The sequence below is a fragment of the Anabrus simplex genome, chromosome 5 (genome assembly GCF_040414725.1).
Source record: "Anabrus simplex isolate iqAnaSimp1 chromosome 5, ASM4041472v1, whole genome shotgun sequence".
Classification (NCBI taxonomy): Eukaryota; Metazoa; Arthropoda; class Insecta; order Orthoptera; family Tettigoniidae; genus Anabrus; species Anabrus simplex.
In genome coordinates, this window is record NC_090269.1 from 92,082,712 (window position 1) to 92,105,572 (window position 22,861).

General features: G+C 41.6%; 1 protein-coding gene across 2 annotated transcripts in view; it reads left to right on the top strand.

Annotated features, from left to right (window-relative positions):
• Positions 1 to 22,861, top strand: part of LOC136873778 (glycoprotein-N-acetylgalactosamine 3-beta-galactosyltransferase 1) — a 245,919-nt gene that overhangs the window by 154,975 nt on the left and 68,083 nt on the right. For both annotated transcript variants that reach the window (XM_067146996.2, XM_068227566.1), the window contains exon 2: positions 21,536 to 21,596. In XM_067146996.2, coding sequence (XP_067003097.2) covers positions 21,578 to 21,596 — 19 coding nt within the window. In that variant the 5' untranslated portion in view covers positions 21,536 to 21,577. The remainder of the gene's footprint in view (positions 1 to 21,535; positions 21,597 to 22,861) is intronic.

Sequence of the window (22,861 nt, forward strand, 5' to 3'; positions counted from 1 at the left end):
AGAGGTGACTTAATAGCAATTTACATTACATTACGGAAGAATTGGTTGAGAAAATCAGTTCACCTTAAGACGATGTGAGTGGGAGCTCGAGAGGGTTAAGCACTCTCTATCCCGATATGTCGTTTTAAAATAGAATAGCTACCGGTTGTTTTTCCATTTTAGGAAAAGGTTACATGGTTGAACGCTTAGAACCCGCCCCGAAAGTTAAACTGCCGAGCAAGAAAAGAAAGAATTTATTAATCGGCCATTACCTTATTGTTGACCGCCGCCGAGGAAAGAGGCGCTCCCCGCCTCCTGCTATGTACTTAATACACTGAAAGATGGAACAGAAGTGGCCCGGAGACCCCAAAATCAGCAGTTTATATCCTCTCACGGAAGATTCTAGGCGTTAGGGGAAAGAAAACACCCTCCCACAAAAATTTTATTGGCTAGGGAAAAGAAACCCCTACATAGAGGAAGAAGAAACACATTATTGGTGGAAAATTAATTAAAGAAATTCGGGATTGGCTAGATCCAAAATAAGGGGAAAAAGAGGGGTATACAGCCAACTTAAACAATGACAGAAAGAAATTTAACCAAGAACAAACTCTTGAAATAAAAATTTCTCCAACAAAATAGTTCTTTGACTCCGCACTAGGTCGCACTATTGTTGATCTTCAGTAGTGTCCTCTAGAAGAGAAAGTTCACACTTCTTACTTCAAGCGAAACAAAAACACATCAAAAATGACACAGTTCACAAACTCAAAAATTTCCAGGTAGTGACATCTTCTGAGAAATTAGTAGATTAATAGTGTAGATAAAGTTCAGACTTCCTCCAGAAGAGGAGTTTCAACTGGCGCAACTTTTAAATAAACAGAGTAGAGGTGTACCGCCCGGTACAGACCTCCCCCCCCCCCCAAAAGTTCCTCCAGGGGTGACACATGAAATCAGTTTGAAACACGTTCCAAGTTATAAAGTGAATATGAAAATAGATTACAAGATTTTCAGAATGTTGTGTGATTCAGTTTCACAATTTGTTGTTGCAGGTGAAGTAAAGTCTTTCTGTTTTTAGAATTTGAATTTCTGAAGATAAACTTTTAATACTTAACGGTGAAGAAAAATTTTGCAATGTCCACCAAATATTGTTGTTGAATTCCCAAGTGTAGTTATTGCTTATGGTGACTGTCCATGTAGTTGATGTAGATTGAGTCGGATGGCCAGACCGGCCGTTGCAGCTTGCGTCCAACGGAGGCCGCTCGGACCCCTCAAGTACCCTGAGATACCGCTCGCCCGCACTATGAGGGGAGCAGAGGTGTTGAAGTACGCCGCGCCCGCGGTGAACAGATACAGGCTGCGGGCATGTAGCAGGTCGTGCGCCGCACATCAGCCTTGGCCGGGAGGAGAGTTCCGGCTCGCCGTGCACATGTCGTCCTCGCTGGAGAGGAGGGGGCCCATCCCCCTCCCCAGTCGCTGCACGGCGCTGCGCGGCTGCGGGGGCGCTGAAACATTAAAGCTAGGTGGCAGAATTGTGTTGGACAATCATCTTCTTTGAGGGTACAGGCTTGTGGAGAGGTTGAGGGGCCAGCGGCGTGTAGATATCCATGGCATTTACTATTATGAAGCCACAGTGTAAGGTGGAGCAGGAGACGGGAGCGTGGTAATGGCCGTGGCAAGAACAGGATGGCAGTTTAACGGGTCGGGGCAGGTTTTACATAAGGCTTACATCTAAAATCAAAATATTACAGAAGGGGCAGAATGCCTTAAAAGTGAAACTCAAAAAAAATATAACCTTCATATCCTTTCAAAATACTATGAAGCAAGTTAACACAGAAATTACACCGGTTTCACCTGGGACAGGTGAACTCTAAATATCCTCTCGGTGGCTGGATTACTTAGCAATAAGGTAACCGGCGTAAGAAAATCGAGAATGATACAAGGCCCATGAAATCTGGGGGCAAGCTTGCCCGCGGGAACAAAATTTTTGACCATAACCTGGTCACCTACCTTCAAAGTGGAGGGTCTCCGTCCACGATCATACCTTTCCCTAACCTTTTCATGAGATACTTTAAGATTAGCTTTAGCCTTCTTCCAAAGATCTTTAATGTTGTCCGGATCTATTGTCTCGGGCAGAATGTCATTCAGAGACCAGAGGTTAGAGAGCGGCGAGTTGGGAACAAACTTGAACATTAAAGAAGCTGGAGTAAATTTGTGTGATTCATGGACCGCCGAATTCAAAGCAAAAGCTAACCAATGCAGGGACGTGTCCCACCTAGAATGATCTTCATGATGATAGGCAATAAGTGCGGACCTGAGATTACGGTTAACCCGTTCAGCCAGAGATGGTTGAGGGTAATAAGCGGAAGTAGTTACATGAGAGATGGACAAGTCAAAACAGAATTTACGAAATAAATTAGATGTAAAAGCCTTAGCATTATCAGATACAATGTATTGGCACGGACCAAAAGAAGCGAAAATAGAATTTAGGCAAGTAATGGTGGACTGAGCGGTAGCCAGCTTAGTCGGAAATAACCAAGAAAATCTGGTAAAACCATCTACACATACAAAGATGAATTTGTTGGCATTTCCCTTCGACTGGGGGAAGGGTCCTACATAATCAATATACAGGCGTTCCATGGGGCGCGACGCTTGATGAGAAGACAAAAGGCCTACTTTAGTGGACATGGTGGGTTTACTGATCAAACAAGATTTACAAGCTTTTACAAGTTCCCGAATTTCACCGTCCATACCTTTCCAGATGAACATTTCACGAATCTTTTCACGAGTTTTAAAGATACCCAGGTGCCCCCCCAATGGGGTCTCATGATAGTATTTGAAGATCATAGGTACAAGAACCGCTGGAACAACAACTTTCATCAACTTATCATGCCTCGAAGGGCAACATAGAACACCATTCCTCAGAACATAAGGGACAGCATGTTCCCCAGAAGAAAGGGTTTCCATTATCGGAGCCAGCGTCGGATCTTCACGTTGGTATTTCTCAATATCCCTAAAAAGCATGGGAGCATCTGTTAAGATGGCATTAACACCAGATAGTATGGACTCGGAAGGTGATGAACTGTCGACCGGTTCGTGGGTCTCTACGTCGTTATGAAACATACGGCTGAGTCCATCGGCAACAACATTTTCAGTACCTCTGATATGCCGTACATCAAATTGGAAGGCAGAAATACGGATGGCCCAACGGGCTATACGACCTGTACGACGCGGCCTACCTAAGACCCAGCTTAAGGCTTGATTATCTGTCTCCAGATCGAATTTGACGTGTTCCAGATAGAGACGGAACTTTTCTAAGGCGAATAAGACTGCCAAACCTTCAAGCTCATATATGGAGTACTTTGCTTCTTGAGCTGACAATGTCCTAGACGCATAGGCGATGGGTCGCCTCCCTAGTTCAGTCTCTTGAAGAAGAACTGCAGCTACTGCTGACGACGATGCGTCGGTTTGGACGATGAATTTCTTCGAGAAATCAGGCATAGCAAGTACAGGGGCATTACAGAGAGCTAATTTTAGATCTTCAAAAGCGGCTTGTTGAGAAGGTCCCCACTCGAATTTGATGCCTTTCCTACGAAGAAGGTTTAAGGGCGCCGCTCTATTAGCAAAGTTAGGAATGAACTTCCTGAAGAAATTCACCATACCAATGAACCTGGCGATACCTTTGATGTCCTTGGGAGGTTTAAAATCACGGATGGCCTGTGTTCTAGAATGATCGACTGCTACTCCATCGGGTGATACAATATGCCCTAGGAATGACATAGAGGGCTTAGCAAAGGCAACCTTGGACAACTTAACAGTTAACCCAGCCTTACGAAGGCGATCGAGAACTTCTCGCAGATGATCTAGATGTTCTTCAAAGGTCTCTGAAAATACGACGACATCATCTAAGTAGTGATATAAGTACTCAAATTTGATGTCGGAAAAGACCATATCTAGTAGCCTAGTGAGCACAGCTGCCCCCGTGGGGAGCCCGAAAGGCACGCGGTTGTATTCGTATAAATTCCAGTCCGTGGCAAACGCTGTAAGGTGTTTAGACTCTTCGGCAAGGGGAATTTGATTATAGGCCTGATTCAAGTCCAAGATGGTGAAGAACTTGGCCTTACGAAACCATGAAAAGCAAGAATGAAGGTCGGGAAGGGGCACAGATTGCAACACCACCTTCCGATTGAGAGCCCTGTAATCAATGACAGGCCTGAAACCTCCTTGAGGTTTCGGTACTAGAAAAATAGGCGAAGAATACGCTGACTTAGAGGGCCTAATAATACCGTCCTTCAACATCTGATCGATGATTTCTTTCAGAGCCTTCATTTTAGGTGGAGATAGCCTATACGGTGGAAAGCGAACAGGAATCGAATCCGTGATCTCAATTTTGTATTCAATAAGGTCAGTAACACCAAGAGTATCAGAGAACACCTCGGGAAACGACTGACACAATTTGCGAATACTATCAGCCTGCTCCTCAGGTAGATGTCTAAGGTCTAACAACATCTCATCCTGGGTAGGCGAAATAGATGAACATGATGCAGAATTACACTTTAATAGAGGGATTTTACAATTAGAGGCAAATTTGAATGTGCACGACTTACTCTGAAGATCGGGCACCAGACCAGTGTGAGACATGAAGTCCGCTCCCAGTATGATGGGGCAAGACAAATGCTTGGCCACAAACAATTTGATTTTCCATGTAAATTTAAAAACACGAATTTTGACATGTAAGGAACCTAGAATTTCTAATGGAGATGAATTAGCCGAAACATATTTAACAGGAGATGAGTCATAGTCAGGGAGTTTACAAACAGATTTCAATTTAGAATACCAATCAGCCGAAATAATGGAACAAACGCTGCCTGAATCTAAGAGAGCTGTTATAGGCTCGTTATTCAACTCAATCCTAAGAAAAGGAACAGGTGCGGGGGTATCCGCCGCAATCCTAAGACACTCTCTGGGGCATTCAAAAAAAGAATTTGAAGATTGCTCATTCCCTGAATTCTCGACCCTTTTGCCCGGGGCTGAGCCTTGGAAAGCAGAATTAGTCGACTCAGCCGAAGCCGCTAGTCACTTTTTATTATTGGCATGGGTGGAATTTGCACCAGAGCAGGAGGGGGTGCTATTTGAGTTTGGGCAATTCTTGGCGATATGTGAGAAAGCCCCACATTTAAAGCAGCCTTGTGATGAACCAGCTCCATTCCTAGTCCCACTTGGCTTGATCAGTGGACACTTGTTGCGCAGATGGTCAGGCGACCCGCAAGCATAACATTTACGGAGATTGACTGGTCGGCGAGGTGGAGGCCTAGTGTTACTAAAGGAAGGCGGGGGTTCTTTCGCTACACGCAAAGAATCGGCGTATCTAACTCCTTCCGCTGAGACGGCCAACGCTTCAAGTTCAGAGAAAGTTTGCGGGCACGCCGCAAAACACAAGTATGATCTATAAGATGGTGAAATGCCTTCCACAATAGCTTGTACAATTTGATCCTCAGGGAAGTGAAGAGCAAACACCCTAGTGTAGAATTTGATATCTTGTATGAAATCAGCCAAGTTTTCATCCAAGCGCTGTACACGGTAATAGTACTTCTGAATCAGGGAGGACCTGGCCCTAGCCGGGATGAAGTTAGCTAGCAAATGGGCATGGAAATCCTCAATAGATGATTGCTCGGCAATGGCTCTTACGATTTTATCAGAGAGAATACCAATAGCATACGGATAGATAATTTGCAAAATTTGACATGGCGAAAGAGAAAAAACAAGAGCATGATCCTGAAATTCCACTAGAAATCTTAAAAATGAAATTACATCACTGGTGGTGTTGACGGAAAACTTAGAGATACCTCTATGCAACATTGCCAATGGATGAGGCAAGCTACTGAACCCAGGTGACATAGTCGTTAAAGGTTTCAATGGCAAAGAAGTTAATTCAGAGCGGATGTTACCCAATGACGCACGGCGTTCAGATTCGTTATTCAATGGGGCAGAGATAGTTTGAGCAGCAACGGTTATCCTATTGACTTCTCCCTGAGGAGGCTCTTCATCACTACCTACGTTCACTGTGGCGGGTTGATCAGTTTTGGGAGGAACTTCGCCGGTTAGCAATTGAGTAACCTTATTAGACAATTCAGAAATAGTTTCAAGGAGCGTATTAGCGTCCTTCCTCTGAACGTCATTCACCTTTAGAGACAACAGATCATTAACTCTATTTGCAAAGTGATACAGCCTGCCTTGCACACGCTTAATTTGATTAGGAGACGGATCGTTTTCATCAAAAAAGCTGACTACAGATGCTAGCCCAGTAATATTCTCGACGATCGTGGAAAGAGAATCATCAATTTCTTTCTCTCCCAAATTGGGGATGGAAATGGGCAAATCAAGGGACTCTCTAAGCTTGTTGGTGTCGATTGCAACCGTGCCTCCAGATTGCACATTTCTGATAGTTAACTCGTATATCAACTCCTCTTTGCGCAAATAGTTAAGGAGGAGAACATCGCGAGGGCCGGGCATGATGACAGAACAATTTTGAAAAACTCAAAAAATTCCAGCAACTGAGACAATTGTTAGAGTTCGAGTCAAAGCAATGTTTAGCCGTCAAAAGGGGCTAAATTGAGACCCATTCAACCACGCTCTGCTACCACTTGTTACCGTGTTTTAGCGGTAGTTATGCGTAAAAGAAGGTGCGGGTGTGAATGGGTTTCAAGCTACGAAATTATAGTGCATGTAAAATTAATTTAAAATTTAACAAGGTTATATTTTCTTTTCAAAAACAAAGCAATAACAGACATGGCAGGTACAATGTAGCAAAACAAGGGGAGTTACAATATTTACAGGTTTTGGGCTTCACGCCCTGACTTCAGCGATCAGCTCAGTTTTACCACAAACACAAGTTTTAACAGAGGGGCAGAAAACCCCATTCATCCCTAGGAGCCCCTGGCTCCGAATTACACAGAAAAGCCTCCACGAGGCATATGACACTCCATTTCAAAAGAGCGATCCGCTCTCAAAATTTAAGCCTCTCAAAGGCCACACCAAACTCTACCTTCAAGCTGTCCTCTAAGGACGTATTCACAGGGGTAAAATACCCAACCTACTGAGGTCTATTACATGAAAAGGAGGTTGATTACATGACCTCTAAAATAACAATTTGAGAGGAGGCTAACCGCACTCCTGATACACTTTGATTTTTTAAAACCTACTTTGGCACTAGGCCGTTATTACAAGGGCTAATCCCATACTACAGAGGTGACTTAATAGCAATTTACATTACATTACGGAAGAATTGGTTGAGAAAATCAGTTCACCTTAAGACGATGTGAGTGGGAGCTCGAGAGGGTTAAGCACTCTCTATCCCGATATGTCGTTTTAAAATAGAATAGCTACCGGTTGTTTTTCCATTTTAGGAAAAGGTTACATGGTTGAACGCTTAGAACCCGCCCCGAAAGTTAAACTGCTGAGCAAGAAAAGAAAGAATTTATTAATCGGCCATTACCTTATTGTTGACCGCCGCCGAGGAAAGAGGCGCTCCCCGCCTCCTGCTATGTACTTAATACACTGAAAGATGGAACAGAAGTGGCCCGGAGACCCCAAAATCAGCAGTTTATATCCTCTCACGGAAGATTCTAGGCGTTAGGGGAAAGAAAACACCCTCCCACAAAAATTTTATTGGCTAGGGAAAAGAAACCCCTACATAGAGGAAGAAGAAACACATTATTGGTGGAAAATTAATTAAAGAAATTCGGGATTGGCTAGATCCAAAATAAGGGGAAAAAGAGGGGTATACAGCCAACTTAAACAATGACAGAAAGAAATTTAACCAAGAACAAACTCTTGAAATAAAAATTTCTCCAACAAAATAGTTCTTTGACTCCGCACTAGGTCGCACTATTGTTGATCTTCAGTAGTGTCCTCTAGAAGAGAAAGTTCACACTTCTTACTTCAAGCGAAACAAAAACACATCAAAAATGACACAGTTCACAAACTCAAAAATTTCCAGGTAGTGACATCTTCTGAGAAATTAGTAGATTAATAGTGTAGATAAAGTTCAGACTTCCTCCAGAAGAGGAGTTTCAACTGGCGCAACTTTTAAATAAACAGAGTAGAGGTGTACCGCCCGGTACAATAATAATAATAATAATAATAATAATAATAATAATAATAATAATAATAATAAAAGTAAATGTCTGCACTCATCTGATCAGTGAGTTTCAGTAGGATTAACCCCATGCCTGCGAGCCGGCGAGCTAAAATTTGTAGGCGTTTTACTGCCGGGTGCAAACTAGGTGAATCCCCTACTTCAAGGGGCACACACAGAACAGGCCAGTTCATTAAATGGTCTTCCATCGTAGCATAAATATAGACAGTTTCATTATCTGTCGTCATTAGTCAACTAGGAGATAAGTACCCTTTCCCCACGCATTACAAATTTAAGATACCATGATCTCATAACATCAAATCCAAATAACATGTTTTCCTCATGTGACTGCTAGCTCCTGACAAGAAATACGGAGTAGCTCGGAGACAGACTGAAGTACAAATTCAAACAACAAGTAAAATGGATAAAACACTAAATTCCGCTATAATAAATCTAGAATTCCGCCAAAAAATCCGCTGTCCGCTAAATGATATATTTCTCCGCCGACAGTCTTCTAATTCCGCCAAATTTAGCGTAAAATCCGCTAAGTTGGCAACACTGTTTATATGAGTAATCATTATCTCATCTCATCTCGATTATGTAATTAAGGTTCAGAGGATCTTTTGAATTCATTAGTAAATCTGAAGAAGGATTTTACGGTGTGAAGTACGAGGGCTGATCAACAAAGACTGAGACTGATTTTTTCCTGTAGCTTTCGTGATAGTTTCCTATCTGTAACATAAATATTTGAAAAGAGCGAGTTTTTATGCATAATATCCGTAGGCGGTAACACACTCGTATCGGTAGGTTGGTAGTAATGCTCTGTTTTGTAAACGCTATGTGCATTTCGCATACCAGACAATGGAGGTAACGCGAGAGGAGCAGTACAGCGCCATCAAATTCAGTTTTCGTTTAAACCATACTGCCACTGAAACTCACAAAAAGCTGAAGCATCATTATGATCCTGAAGGAAAACAAGCCAGCACAGTATGGAAATCGCGAAAAAAAAAGGCAAAAGGGAAGGTGATGATCACATTTTTTGACTGTAATGGAATGATTTACCAGCTTGCAGTTCGCCCTCACACTACTGTTACTACACGTTAGTATTGGCTACACTGAGGAAACACAGTGCAAAGAAACGACCAGAGCTTTCTCGGACTGGGTGGTGACTTCATCATGACAATGCACGGCCTCACGTCGCAAATCAAGTCATGCAGTTTCTGGCTCGATTCAACATTACCTGTGTACCGCATCCACGTTATAGCTCTGATCTTGCACCCTGTGATTGTTTTTTTATTCCCATCACTAAAGGCAAAGCTTAGGGGCATTCGATTTGACAACTCTGAAGCAGTTCTCAAGAAAAGTGAGGCGATTCTCAAGGACCTGACAAAGAAACGTCTGCAACATGCTTTCAAGGACTGGCAGAGATGCCGCTATAAAAAGTGCTTTGAAGTAGGAGGGGATCACTTTGAAAAGGATCATGTAAACTTTGAAATGGAGTACAAAACATCTGTGAAAAAAATCAGTCTGTCTTTGTTGATCAGCCTTCGTATATCTGTATTCTGGGAAAGGCTTTTAGACGTTTCTGCAGAATATTGTATATATGTAGAAAAAGTATATTCTCATCTTGCTCGTGTCTTTTCTGGCTGGCTTCTATGGTCGTTAATATTTTCTAAAGTTGCGTTTTTTTCTAAATTTGAAGGTTGATGTGATCTTGCAGCCTGTGATGTGAAATATTGATGGATAGCCAAAGAGGCCTATTTTCATCATAATCTAGACAACCGATTATTTCATTTGTGGTAGTTTCATAGGCCCTGAGTCAGTTCACCCCCCCCCCTTTCGATGCACTGAATCTCACACTCGTCGACTCCAAATTTCATACAGATATCTCTCGAAAATGCTGGGCTGGGTGGCTCAGATGGTTGAGGCAGGTTCGATCCTATCTCATACCGGTGGTATTTGAAGGTGCTCAAATACGTTAGCCTCGTGTCGGTAGATTTACTGGCACGTAAAAGAAATTATACGGAACAAAATTTCGGCACTTCGGCGTCTGCGAAAACCGTGAAAAATAGTTAGTGGGACGTAAAACAATAACTATTATTATTATTATTATTATTATTATTATTATTATTATTATTATTATTGTTACGGAGTTTTGTGGTTTTGCAGAGGTGAAAGAAGGTGCGGGCTGGAATAGGTCTCAACTACAGAAGCACGAAAGATGAATAGGTTATATTTTCAAAACTTAACAATGGTAGCATAGAATTTTGAGCATACAACAAATAACAAGTTAAATCAGGTACACAATTTAGAGAATATTTAACCGGTTCCCACTAGGGGAAATAACAAAGACAATCAGGTATACATCCGCTATACCAAAAATCAGTTAAGTGATTTTTACATATATATTGGGCTACGGCCCGAATTCATTAACTCTTGAGCTCTCAGCTCACAATCACAAAAGCTACAGGGCAGAAAACCCCTAACTACAAGGAGCACTTGCTCCTAATTACAATGTTAAAGAAAAGAGCAGAACCGCTCTCAATATTACAAGCCTATCAAAGGCTACAACCTTCACTTCAGACTGCCCTCAAGGCACACTAAGAAACAGGGGTATTTGATACCCAACCTACAGGGCCTTTACATGAGGAAAACAAAACATCAGGTTAAATTACTGGCCCATAATACAAGATTGAATGGAGGCGATAACTTGCACTCCTACACAAAGTTTTTATCTAAAAACCTACGTGGCGCTAGGCCGATCAGGCAGGGGCTAATCTCAAGCTAGGGAGGTGACTAGTATGGAAAACATTAATATATTAAGGAAGAGAAGAAACGGTTACGAAAACGTAGTCGCCTCAATTTCAAAATGAAGGGGAGCTCGAGAGGGCGAAGCACTCTCTATCCCCGCTTTCAAGTTCGAGAAAAATTAAGTTTACCAGGAAAAAGGATTTACATGTTGTATGGTTTACATATTAAAGGTTTCGAACCTTCCCCGAGAGTTAAACTGCTGAGCTAGCAAGAAATAAAGATGTTAAAAGGCCATTACCTTGATGAAGAACTGCTGCCTGAAGAACGAGGCGCTTCCCGCCCCCTGCTACATATCCACACACTTAGAAAGATGTAATACAAATTGCCCGGAGACAAGAAAATCAGCAGTTTATATATCCTCGTGGAACATTCGAGACCTTTCAGAAATGATTATACACACCCCTTTCGCTTTTATTGGATCGCTTAGAGCAACATACCTATGTCGGAGAAGGTGTACATGATTGGTTGAAAATAAATTAAAGAAATTTGGGATTGGCTAAATTCAAAACAGGCGGAAAGAAAGGATTGATGTTGCCAACCCAAAAATAACAGAACAAAATATAGTAAAAGCAAAACTTATGAATACTAAATTTCTTCAAGAAGGTTCATTCCTTCGCACCAGAGTGCGTAATCATAGTTTTTAGTAGAGACATCTGGTAGAGAATGTCCACACTTCTTGATACATGAAAAACAGAAACACCTCGAAATTCACATAGAGCCATCTTCGGAGAACCTGTTGAGGTAATACAGTTTGTTAAAGTTCAGGTTTTCTCCTGTAGAGGAGTTTTCAGCTGGCGCAATATTTAAATTCGCGGCGTGGAGGTGTACCGCCCGGTACAATTATTATTATTATTATTATTATTATTATTATTATTATTATTATTATTATTATTATTATTATTATTATTATTATATCATTTTTGCCCTCATGTATAGTTTTTGAACTCGAATATCTCATGATGTCACAATTTTCACTTCTTTCCCTTCTTCCTCTTCTCTTCCCAAAATCTCTTCATCCTTTGGCTGTGCTCCTTTTGCCTTTGTTCTGTTCACAATGTTCCTGTCTTCTTCTTCTTCTCATTTACTGTAAATTTTGTAATCCTAATTTTGTTTCTGAATTCTTTTCTGTCTCCTATCATTTGCCTGTTGATCCCCACCTGCCTTAAGTCTGCCTCTATTTCATGATACCAATTTGTTTTCTTGCTTGAGCTGTTTAGTACATCAAAGATTTTCTTTGTAAGTCTGTTGTTGTCCATTCTCTGTATGTACCCATAGAAAGTTAGTCTGCGTTTCTTGATCACGTCTGTCACTCTGGCAGTGTGCTGGTACAGCTCTTCGGTAGGTCGTTTCATCCATATGCCATCTCTGTGTCTTCTTACGAATTTGGCCAACTGTGGACAGCGTGAAACTTAATGCTTTCTGGCCAGTCTTCTTCTTTTCTCTTCCCTGAACTTCTTCATTCGTTCACTCCTTATTTTTCTCTGCTCCTCAGATATTACAAATTTGGGCCTGTTCTTCCGCTGCTCTTCATGGAATTTGTGATCATCTACTCGAGTTCTGAACTTCTTTCTGCTGAGGATCAATTCTAGTGTTATTTTAATTTCTTTTGTGCCCTTCTTAACCTCCTCGACCCATTTCGTTGTCCTCCACAATCCAATTATATATTTAAATATATTTTTAGTCAGGCGGTTGTCATTCATTCTGACGAGATGTCCGTAAAATTTTAGTCTTCGTTTTCGCATTGTGTCCGTGATCTTTTCGGAATACTTGTAGAGATCCCCATTTGTGCTTTTCCTCCATGTCCCATCCGTTGTTTTCTGAAGTCCAAGAATTTTCCTCAGAATTTTCCTTTCCTTCTTCTCGATTTCTTTCAGTTCCCCTTTTGTATTTAAGATAAGGCATTCTGAACCTTACAGTCCCTCTGGTTTTACAACAACTTTGTAGGATATTACCCGTTTATTATGTCAGTCTGTGTATTGGTCCAAATATTTTTCTGAGAATTTTACGTTCTATTTTTTCTGTCTCTGTGATGCCTGATGCTCCAATTGTGGTCGTTTCTGACGCATACAATGCTTCTGGTAATACAACTGTTTTGTAGTGTCTTAAGTTTGGCCTATCTTGATATGCTTTTCTTATTATAATGTTGACCATGTGAGTTTGTATGCTTTCTGGAGATTTTCCGTTCGTTCTGTGTTAGACGCCATGTTTGATCCTTCTGTTTGTATGTATTCCCCTAAATATTTACATTTTCCGACTCTCTTTACGGATTCTAATACAGTATGCATGGTGTGCACATTGTTGTTTTGTCGTTCCATGTATTGGTCTTCTCGTAAGATATCTGTAGACCTGTTTTGGCAGCTATTTCATGCAAGCGTTCCAGTGCTTCCTTTGCCTCGTGTGTATTATTGCTGAGTATGGCTATGTCATATACTATGGCCACAGAAAGTATTCGTACACCTATGGAATGTGATGGAACGTCATTACGGCATACGAGCTGAAGTCAGATTTATAAACGGCATAACGACAGACAACAGATATACTCGCTGAACATACAGATCGTTTAAAAATGTAACATGATCGGCACGATACTGTATACATACTGCAGATCGTACCGCCAAGAAAATATTCGTACAGTGCGGATGTACTGCCTTTGTGATTCGTTAAATCAGTTGTCGCACAGGTTTTCGCCGCTGTCTGCAGGAGGGGTTGTTATCTCTTCAGCCATCACTGTTCTATCGTTGCCGTAAGATTATTTAGTATCGGGCAAAAGAAAACGGAACTTTCATTGAGTCAACGAGAGAATATGGTGTTAATTGTATAAACAAGGTAAACGTTGTCGTCAGATTAGAAAGCAGCTGGACATTAGCTTTACTGCGGTGAGTTCAATAGTTAATAAATACAAACACAGCGGACAAACAGAAAACAAACCCAGATCTGGTGGTCCAAAAGTGCTGACAGTATGGGAGCGACGCAGTATTGTGCATTCGGCACGAAGGAACCGTTTCGAAGTGCTGCATCCATCGTCGAGGCCTCGTTTCAAGGTCCAACAAAACGGTGAGTGTGCAAACTATAAGAAATGTATTGCACAGTGCGAAACTGCGTAGTAGATGTACACGAAAGAAGCCACTTATAAGTGAAAGAAATAGTCAGAAGCACCTACAGTTCGCGAAATAGTATTGTGAAAATGCAATGGACATTTGGAACACCGTTATTTTTTCTGGTGAAGCGAAATTTACACAGTTTGGAACTGGTAGGAGCAGCAAGGGTTTGGCAGAAGCCAAACACCCAACTTGAACCTCAACACGTAGGTAAAACACGGAGGAACGAGTGTGATGGTTTGGGGCTGCATGGTTGCAAATGGAGTGGGGAAACCTGGCATTTATTGATGGTATTATGGATTCCAGGAAGTACATAGATGTGTTGCGCCTTAATTTAAGCTGCAGTGCACACAAGCCTCATCTGGAAGGAGTCTTCCACTTCCAACAGTGCAATGATCCTAAACATTGTGCCATGATAACCCGTGAATGGTTATTGTACAATGCCCCAAGAAGACTTCTCACTCCGCCGCAGAGTCCAGATCTCAATCCCATAGAGAATCTGAGTGATCATCTAGGCAAAGAAGTGCAAGTACGCCATCCTACTAGTAACGAACATCTTAAAGAGATGTTCTCGGATACAAAGTCCAACATATCTGAAGAGAACATCAAACGTTTAGTTAGCTCAATACCAAGACGTGTGAAACAAGTAATCAAAGCTAAAGGCATGCATACAAAATATTAAGACCGTGTTTGAACTAAAACTTCGGCAAGTTTTGAATTATCTATTAGTCTACGAATACTTTTTTTGTGTTAAAAGACGGGTTTATTTGTTTATTATGTTGAGCGCTGTAAATCTCATAGCAGTTGTACTGCAAGGTGTTGTCTGTTCTTTACATACGTCTCACGGGGTGTGTTTATAGTAGTTCATGGTGCTTAATATACAAGATATACGTTGACATGTTGGTGTACGAATACTTTCTGTGGCCACTGTACAAATGCCAAACATTTTATTATGGTTTTTGTTTCACGTGTTCTTCCCAGCTGTATTCCTTTAACTTGTTCCTCCCACTGCTTGATAATTTTGTCTAACACCATGTTGAACAAGATTGGTGAGAGCCCGTCTCCTTGTCGGACACCTGTGTGTATCTGGACAGGTTCCTAAATTTCTCCCATGAACTTGATCTTGGGGATAGTGTCTGTAAGTGTCTGTTGTATAAGTGCTCTGGTTTTTCTGTCAATGGCATGTTCTTCCAGTACGTCAGAGAGCGTCTGTCTGTCTTTGGAGTCGTACGCTTTTTTAAAGTCCACAAAGCTAACTACAGTGCTTCTTGTTTGTCTGACTTTCAAAAGTGTTCTCAAGTTAAGATCTGTTCAATTATTATTATTATTATTATTATTATTATTATTAAAATTGTTGTTGTTACTCGAAAACGATTCGTTAGATGCAAATAAATTAATCGTTATCGGTTTGAGTTTAATTTGTTGAAAGACATAGGCCTACTTATGATCACATAATTTTCCCAAAGGGAAATTTGGTACCATTTTTGGATGGGCCCCGGCCCACCCGCTGAAATTGCCACTGCAGTTCACGCGACCCACCTAAATTTACCTCATGTAAGCTACACTGCTGCTTCAGAGAAGATTGGGTCAGTCTGCGTCAGAGGCTAAACGGAGACTGTTGGAGGGAGATAGCTTATCCTTATCACTCTGTTGTATTTCCTTTCTCTTGCTGCAGCTTGATGAGGATGACGGGAACTTCAGTTTAGAGTAATACTAGTAGTAAGGTGAGTAGGACTACCATATTTCTGGGGGCGGGGAGAAAACAACTCGAACGACTTGGACATCTTAGTATAATGGCGTGTGGACTCTGAAGAGGCCTGGTGCAGGTCTTTCGAGTTCACTCCTGCGACCTGCGTGTCCGTGAGGATGGGGCCCTAACTCTGATGAATTCTAGTGCTGAAGACGGCACACACACCCAGCCCCCCATCTAGGCTTATTGTTCAGACTCCGGGAGAATGAGAATGTTAAAGTTTGCTCAAAGATTCAGAATATTTTATTCTTAAGTTGGAAGTAACAGACATGACGGTAGCGACCGATTGCTGGTACAAACATGCGGGAACAATGGCAGGAGGGTACTCAGAATGAGGAGATAAAGGCTAAGTTAGGAATTAACTCAACGGATGAAGCTGTACGCATAAACAGACTTCGGTGGTGAGTCATGTGAAGTGAATGGAGGATGCTAGGTTACCCAGGAAAATAATGGACTCTTACGGAGGGAAAGAAGCAGAGGGAGACCAAGACGGACGATGGTTAGACTCAGTTTCTAATGATTTAAGAGGCATAGAACTAAACGAGGCCACTGAGCTAGTTATAAACAGAGGATTGTGGTTGCGGTTATTAAATTCACAGAGGCTTGCAGACGGAACGCTGAAAGGTATACCAGTCTATAATGACGATGTATGCTCAAGGACTGTGACGCTAATATTCTAAATCTCCTCAAAATTGTGGAATCCATATTTTGTTTGCCTGATTAATTCTTCTGGCTCGGGGACTGGTTATTTTTGTATGTCTCAACACATTCTTCTTCATATTCATACAACACACCACACTAGCTACCACCACAGAAACACGCAAGTAATTACATCCCTCCATATAGGTTTGGCGTCAGGAAGGGCATCCAGCCATAAAACGGCCAAATCCACATGTGCGACGCAGTTCGCACCTGCGTCCCCACAGGTGTGGGAAAAGTGGTAGACAAAGCAGAAGAAGTAAATATCTGCGTTATCCACATTACTTTTAACTCGTAATGAAATGAATACACTAAATAGAAAGCGGTGGTAGTACAGCTTATCTGGTCGCACTGCGTTGCACTGTCCCGTGTTTTCTCCGCACTATTGTCATAACAACAGCTTCGCTCAGCCGCTAAGGAAATACGAACTGTGCCTCTTGTGCTGTCACCGTCAATAAATATCGTTGAATGGAATTTCGCAGCGACGTTTTGTTTACAGTGAGAACCTAAACGACATTTTCTGTTGGCACTGAATGTCGCATGCCATTCCTGATGAGCAGTCTTGTTTGGGCTAACTGTACCTACACATTACAAAAACGAAATTGAAAATGTCTTCCGAAACACTAGAGAAAAGCTGTCGGATGACTCTTAGGTGAGACACCCATTTGAGCACTTTATGGTGCATACTGCCGGCCCCGTGCTGTAGGGGTAACGTGCCTACCTCTTCTCTTACCCGGAGGCCTCCGGTTCGATTCCCGGTCAGGTCAGGGATTTTTACCTGGATCTGGGGGGGGGGCTAATTCGAGTTGCACTCGGCTACGTAAACAGAATTGAGGATATCTGACGGTGAGATAGCAGGCCCGGTCTAGAAAGCCAAGAATAACGGCAGAGAGGACTCGTCGTGGACACCTCGTAATTTGCAGGCCACCGTGCGAGTTGGCCGTGCGCGTAGAGGCGCGCGGCTGTGAGCTTGCATCCGGGAGATAGTAGGTTCGAATCCCACTATCGGCAGCCCTGAAGATGGTTTTCCGTGGTTTCCCATTTTCACACCAGGCAAATGCTGGGGCTGTACCTTAATTAAGGCCACGGCCGCTTCCTTCAACTCCTAGGCCTTTCCTATCCCATCGTCGCCATAAGACCTATCTGTGTCGGTGCGACGTAAAGCCCCTAGCAAAAAAAAAAAAATCTGCAGGCCATCGGGCTGAGTAGCGGTCGCTTGGTACGCCAAGTCCCTTCAGGGCTACAGTGCCATGGGGTTAGTTAGTTATAGTGCATACTAGCTGATGTACCCGTGCTTCGCTAGGAAACTTTACATTGTATAGGCTACTGAATTCTAGGTAAAGTAGTCTACACGTTGCGAGTAAGATTATATTGAATTTCATAGCTATTAACGTTATACCAGACACGCGACGGGGAAGTCACCATACGTCTTTACTCATGTGAAGAGTGGGTTAGGGAATATTCATTGTAATGGCAGGCCCTCTTGCCTATTATCAGTGACAACACGTCGGGGAGTTTTAATTATCATGGCAGGCCACTTGCCTACTGCCAGTCACAATCGATTTGGACAGTTTTCACAATAATACCAGATACTCACTCTCCACCTGCCTTTTTACATCCTCTGAAAGACTGTCTTTGTGATTTTCCCAATTGAAATCAACATAGGTCATTACAATGACGTCAGTAGGAATTGTCGCGGTTAAAATCATTGCTTCCACTTACTTATGCCAGGCGTCTCACGCTCGGCTATCCTCTCCGATCTCCCTTGGTCAACTCTTTTTGTGTTCTGACTTTTACACAATTACGTATGGAGGCCTAGAGAGTCTTTCACTTTCACGCCCTTCCTGGCCCTTGTCTTTCTTAGGCCGATACCTTCATTTTTTCAGTGTCGGACCCCTTCCATTTTTTTTCTCTCTCATTTGTGCCATATAGAGGATGATTGCCTCGTTGTACTTCCTCTTAAAACAGTAATTACCACCACCACCACCACCAATCTCATACTCGGTACGGTAAAACTGAATAAGATACTTGTATTCTCTATAACTTTGTTATGTCGTACTTCTCGATAGGACCAATAACAAATGACATTTTAGGCGCCTTCTCCAAAACTACCATTTCATCCAGGGCGAATAAAATTATTTATAGCCTATTCTGTAGTTCCTTATTCCTCAACCGATTTTCATTAAATTATGTTTACCCATTTTCTTGTGGCTTGGCGCTGGTGTGGACTTAGCAACAAAAATCCAAATTCAAGAATATCTCTCTTATATCGGGCACGGTAAAAATGTATAAGGTATAAAAGATCAGAAATTTAATTATATATAACTTCAGTTATGTAGTGCTTATCGATAGGACCACTAATACCATAACAATATTTGAGAATTAAATTTTAGACCTTCCCGTAAATTGTCATTACTTGTAGTGCATCATTCCCTGATTTTACATACCGGTATCGATTTTCATTAAGTCGACACTCCGGAGATAAAAATAGATATTTTGGTCATTTTTGTGATTTTTTTAATGGCTGAAATTGAAAGGACTGAGTTTCAATTTTTTTTTTTTGTCACGAAGTTATTCGGCTGAATTCAAATAATTTATCACTGTAATAACGCTTTGTTTGCCAATCGTAATTTTACATTTAAATCCCATTTTATCCCATAATATTCTGCCAAATGTAACAAAATTTGTATATTATATGTATCACAGCTATATTAAGAAACCTGCATGTGGAATTTTTTATTGCAGAATTTTTTCAGGTAGTAGGGATTTTTTTAAGTCCAAAATTTTAGAACGTAAAAATTACGCAAATTTAGTACGATATATCTCCTTATATAAGTTACTGTTTCCCACGGCTTCGCTCGCGAGTATTTGGTAAGTTGATAAAAATTAATTGTTCCTCGGTACTGCAGTAAGATATCTGAAAATCCCTAAAGTATAAAAACTAACCGAAAAATTGCATTTCATTTACCTCAGAACCTCTGTAAACCACGTTTGTGGTATATCCTCTTTTAAGTCGGATAAAAAAGTTTCCTTATTTCTAAAGGAGATTCCAAATACCGATTTTCACGTCTGTAACATCTTAGTTTTTGAAATATAAGTATCCTCATAAAGATAATTCAACTCCTTCTTTATTTTCGATCTCCAGCTTAAGTTGATTTTCCGAAAATAAAAAGTATGTGTTTCTTTACTTTTAAAGGGGATTGCAAATAGCCTACCAATTTTCACGTTCGTCTGTAACATGTTAAGTTTATGAGATACTGTATACTGTAGATATACTCATTTAAAAAACTGCCCCACTCCTTGGCTGAATGGTCAGCGTTGAAGCCTTCGGTTCACAGGGTTCCGGGTTCGATTCCGGGTGGGGCCGGGGATTTTAATCGCGTGTGATTAATTCATCTGGTTCGGGGACAGGTTGTTTGTGTTTGTCCTAACACTCTCCTTTTCATATTCACTCAACACACCACATTACCAACCACAACAGGAACACGCAATAGTAATTACATCCCTACACACGGGATTGGCGCCAGAAAGGGCACCCAGCCGTAAAGCAGGGTCAAATCCACTTGTGTGACACAGTTCGTACCCGCGACCCAGCAGGTGTAGGGAAAAGTGGCCGAAGAAGAAGATACTCATTTTAAAAATTCACTCGCTTTTGTTTATTATTTCACCCCTTAAGTAGATTTTCCAAAAAAAAGTGTTCATTTATTTTTAAAGGAGATTCCAAGTACCAGTTTTAACGTCTGTAAGATCTTCAGTTTCTGAGATATATGTATCCTCATATAAAGAATTCAACTCCTTCCTCACTTCTTTTCACCGCCCTCACCCCTTAAATGGATTTTCTGAAAACAAACATTTGTTTTCTTTTATGTTTGTTTTCTTTTATTTTTGAAGGAGATTCCAAATACCAATTTTCATGTCTGTAACATGTATGGTTTTGGTGATATATTGTAGATAATCTCGCTGCTGTAAGAAGACTGGAGCTGACGTTGCTATGGTTACGGCAGTTCATTTCTTTATCGGATTCCTAGTGTGGTGCCAATATCTCCATAACGGTTGGTTTTAGGGCCTTAAAACATGGTTTACGGGCCAGTAGGGCTTACCGACTTTTGTTCTTTGCGTCAAGGGGCTTAAATTGAGCTTTGTCTCGTCCTTATACGACAAATTCGATATTTCGCCTATATTAGCGTAGTATTTTTATATCTCCCCTCGGGCCCCTGCTCCCTCGAATTGTTTTGAAAATAAAGTACAGCCCATGTCCCTCAGGGGTAATGAAAATTTACATTAGTAAAATAATTTTTAGGATCGGTCCAGTAGTTCCTGAGATTAGCCATTACATACAAACTAACTTTACCTCTTTATATTAGTATAGATGTACAGAAAAATCGATACGAAGTGCTTTTAAAAGATGTATTTTGTACCTCATTACGAATTTACATTAACATGCTAATTAAATTTCATGAAAAAATGGAATTAAAAATTTCTAAAAATATAATGGAAAAACTATTAATTGTATATGAGAGAAATGTTCGTGATATCTCTACTTTTATGTAGGTGACATTCCCACAAACTTTCGTGAAAATCCATGCATTAGGAAAAAATATCTTTATCTCCGGAGTGTCGCCTTAAATTCTCTTCAGCCACTTTCTCGTGATGTCCGTACAGACAGACAGAAATATTGGAAAAGCAAAAAGTGCATTTCCTTGTTACTGTGGACACGACCGATGCAGAAATACCATAATTTTTAAATTCTGAGCAATGCACAGACAAAACTCTTATTTTATATATAGAGAATTTGGGTGGATATTTTGGGGAGTTCTTATGTATAACTCTCCCCACTAGTGAGGAAAATAGTTGTCTTACATTTGCATTGGAGACAAACCTTGAACTTGCCTGCTGGCTACTTTTCCACCGTAGGTGACTTTCTCCCCTACAAACACGAACTTATCTTGGTCGAACGATACGTCATTCCCTCCATGGGCTGGTTTACCCTTGTTGACTTCAGGTGTTTTATGATTTGTCGTTGTTCAATACTAATTCTTGCTCATAGGCACATTTGTTCTTTTTCAGGATTCTGAAGGAAGACTAACTCCTCCGTGCCCTCTGCCGGGGATGGGTCTCCAGGACTCGGGTAAGTTCAAGTTAAGACCACATGATTGTGGAGTTTAATGTGTTATCCGTGTAAAAACCAGTTCGTCTTCGATTGTGGTGATGGATCGTTCATAAACGAACACACACTCATCAGTGCAGGAGCTTATGAAGATGAAATGAATGATTGTGAATGAAATTGGGTAAGGATGAGGAAGGAATCGGCCGTGGCCCATGAATAGAACGACTCATTTAAAGGAGCTAACTTGCCCGTGAGAGCGAGTAATTCAATTGCGACTCGTCAGTCTGTTTATGAACGAGCTGAATGCATCATGGACTGAAGCTCCAAAAAAATTAGCTCATTTCCTTCACTCTTTTAGCCAGTAGCAGACCGGTACTTCCGATCACGTGTCAGAGATGCTGTTTTGTAGGCTATCTAATCTTGACCACTTACTCAGTGTCATTGGTCTACCATGCCACTGCATTGGGGGCCTACACGGCAATTAAACAATAAAGTAAAATAGCAAATGCGCTGATGAACAGTTGAATTAGAGATAGCTGCAGTTTTGGCACTGTGTTCGGCTTGGCGAATGTAATAGTACAGCCTGCCACATGCCACTCGTCCTGGCCGTGTTACTAAGTTACGTACAGGATGGGTAATACAGGAGATCTCAGTGCATTTGATGGTGGCCCAGATTGTCGGTTTTAGACGTTTGGGTCATTTCATCTCTGACGTCGTGTAGGCACTGGGCTTTCCACTGGTCACCGTGTCAAGGGAGCACCGTGAGTATGTGCATTCGGGAAAAACCACCGGCGCCAGTGTCAACTCCCTTGGTCTACAAGGTGTTAATTTTGGGGGTCGCCGTCGGCTAGATCGGATGGCAAGAGCTGACAGAGCCTGGTCGCAGTGCAGTAGACCACCCGCGAATTCAATGTTTGATAACGAGATGTGAACAGTCGTATCATTCAGAACTATTTCCTCCAGTGGGGTACAAAAGCCACTGCCCCTCTAGGGATTTTCCTCACCGCACGTCATGAGGCACCAAGACACATAAGCCATTGAACTCTCAACGCATGATAGAAGATCTGGACAGATAAGTCGAGGTATAACTTGGTTCACGTCTATGCCAAGCACATGAGGTAATGGATCCCTCTTGCCAGCAGGGTGCAGTTCAGGCTGATGTTGGTGTATCCTTCTGTGGAGACCGTTCTCGTGAGATGAATTGTGGTCCCTGATAGACCTGCCAATATCCTTCACCGGCGAACAATAGGGGAACTTGCTGTCAGATAATATTTACCCATTTGTAA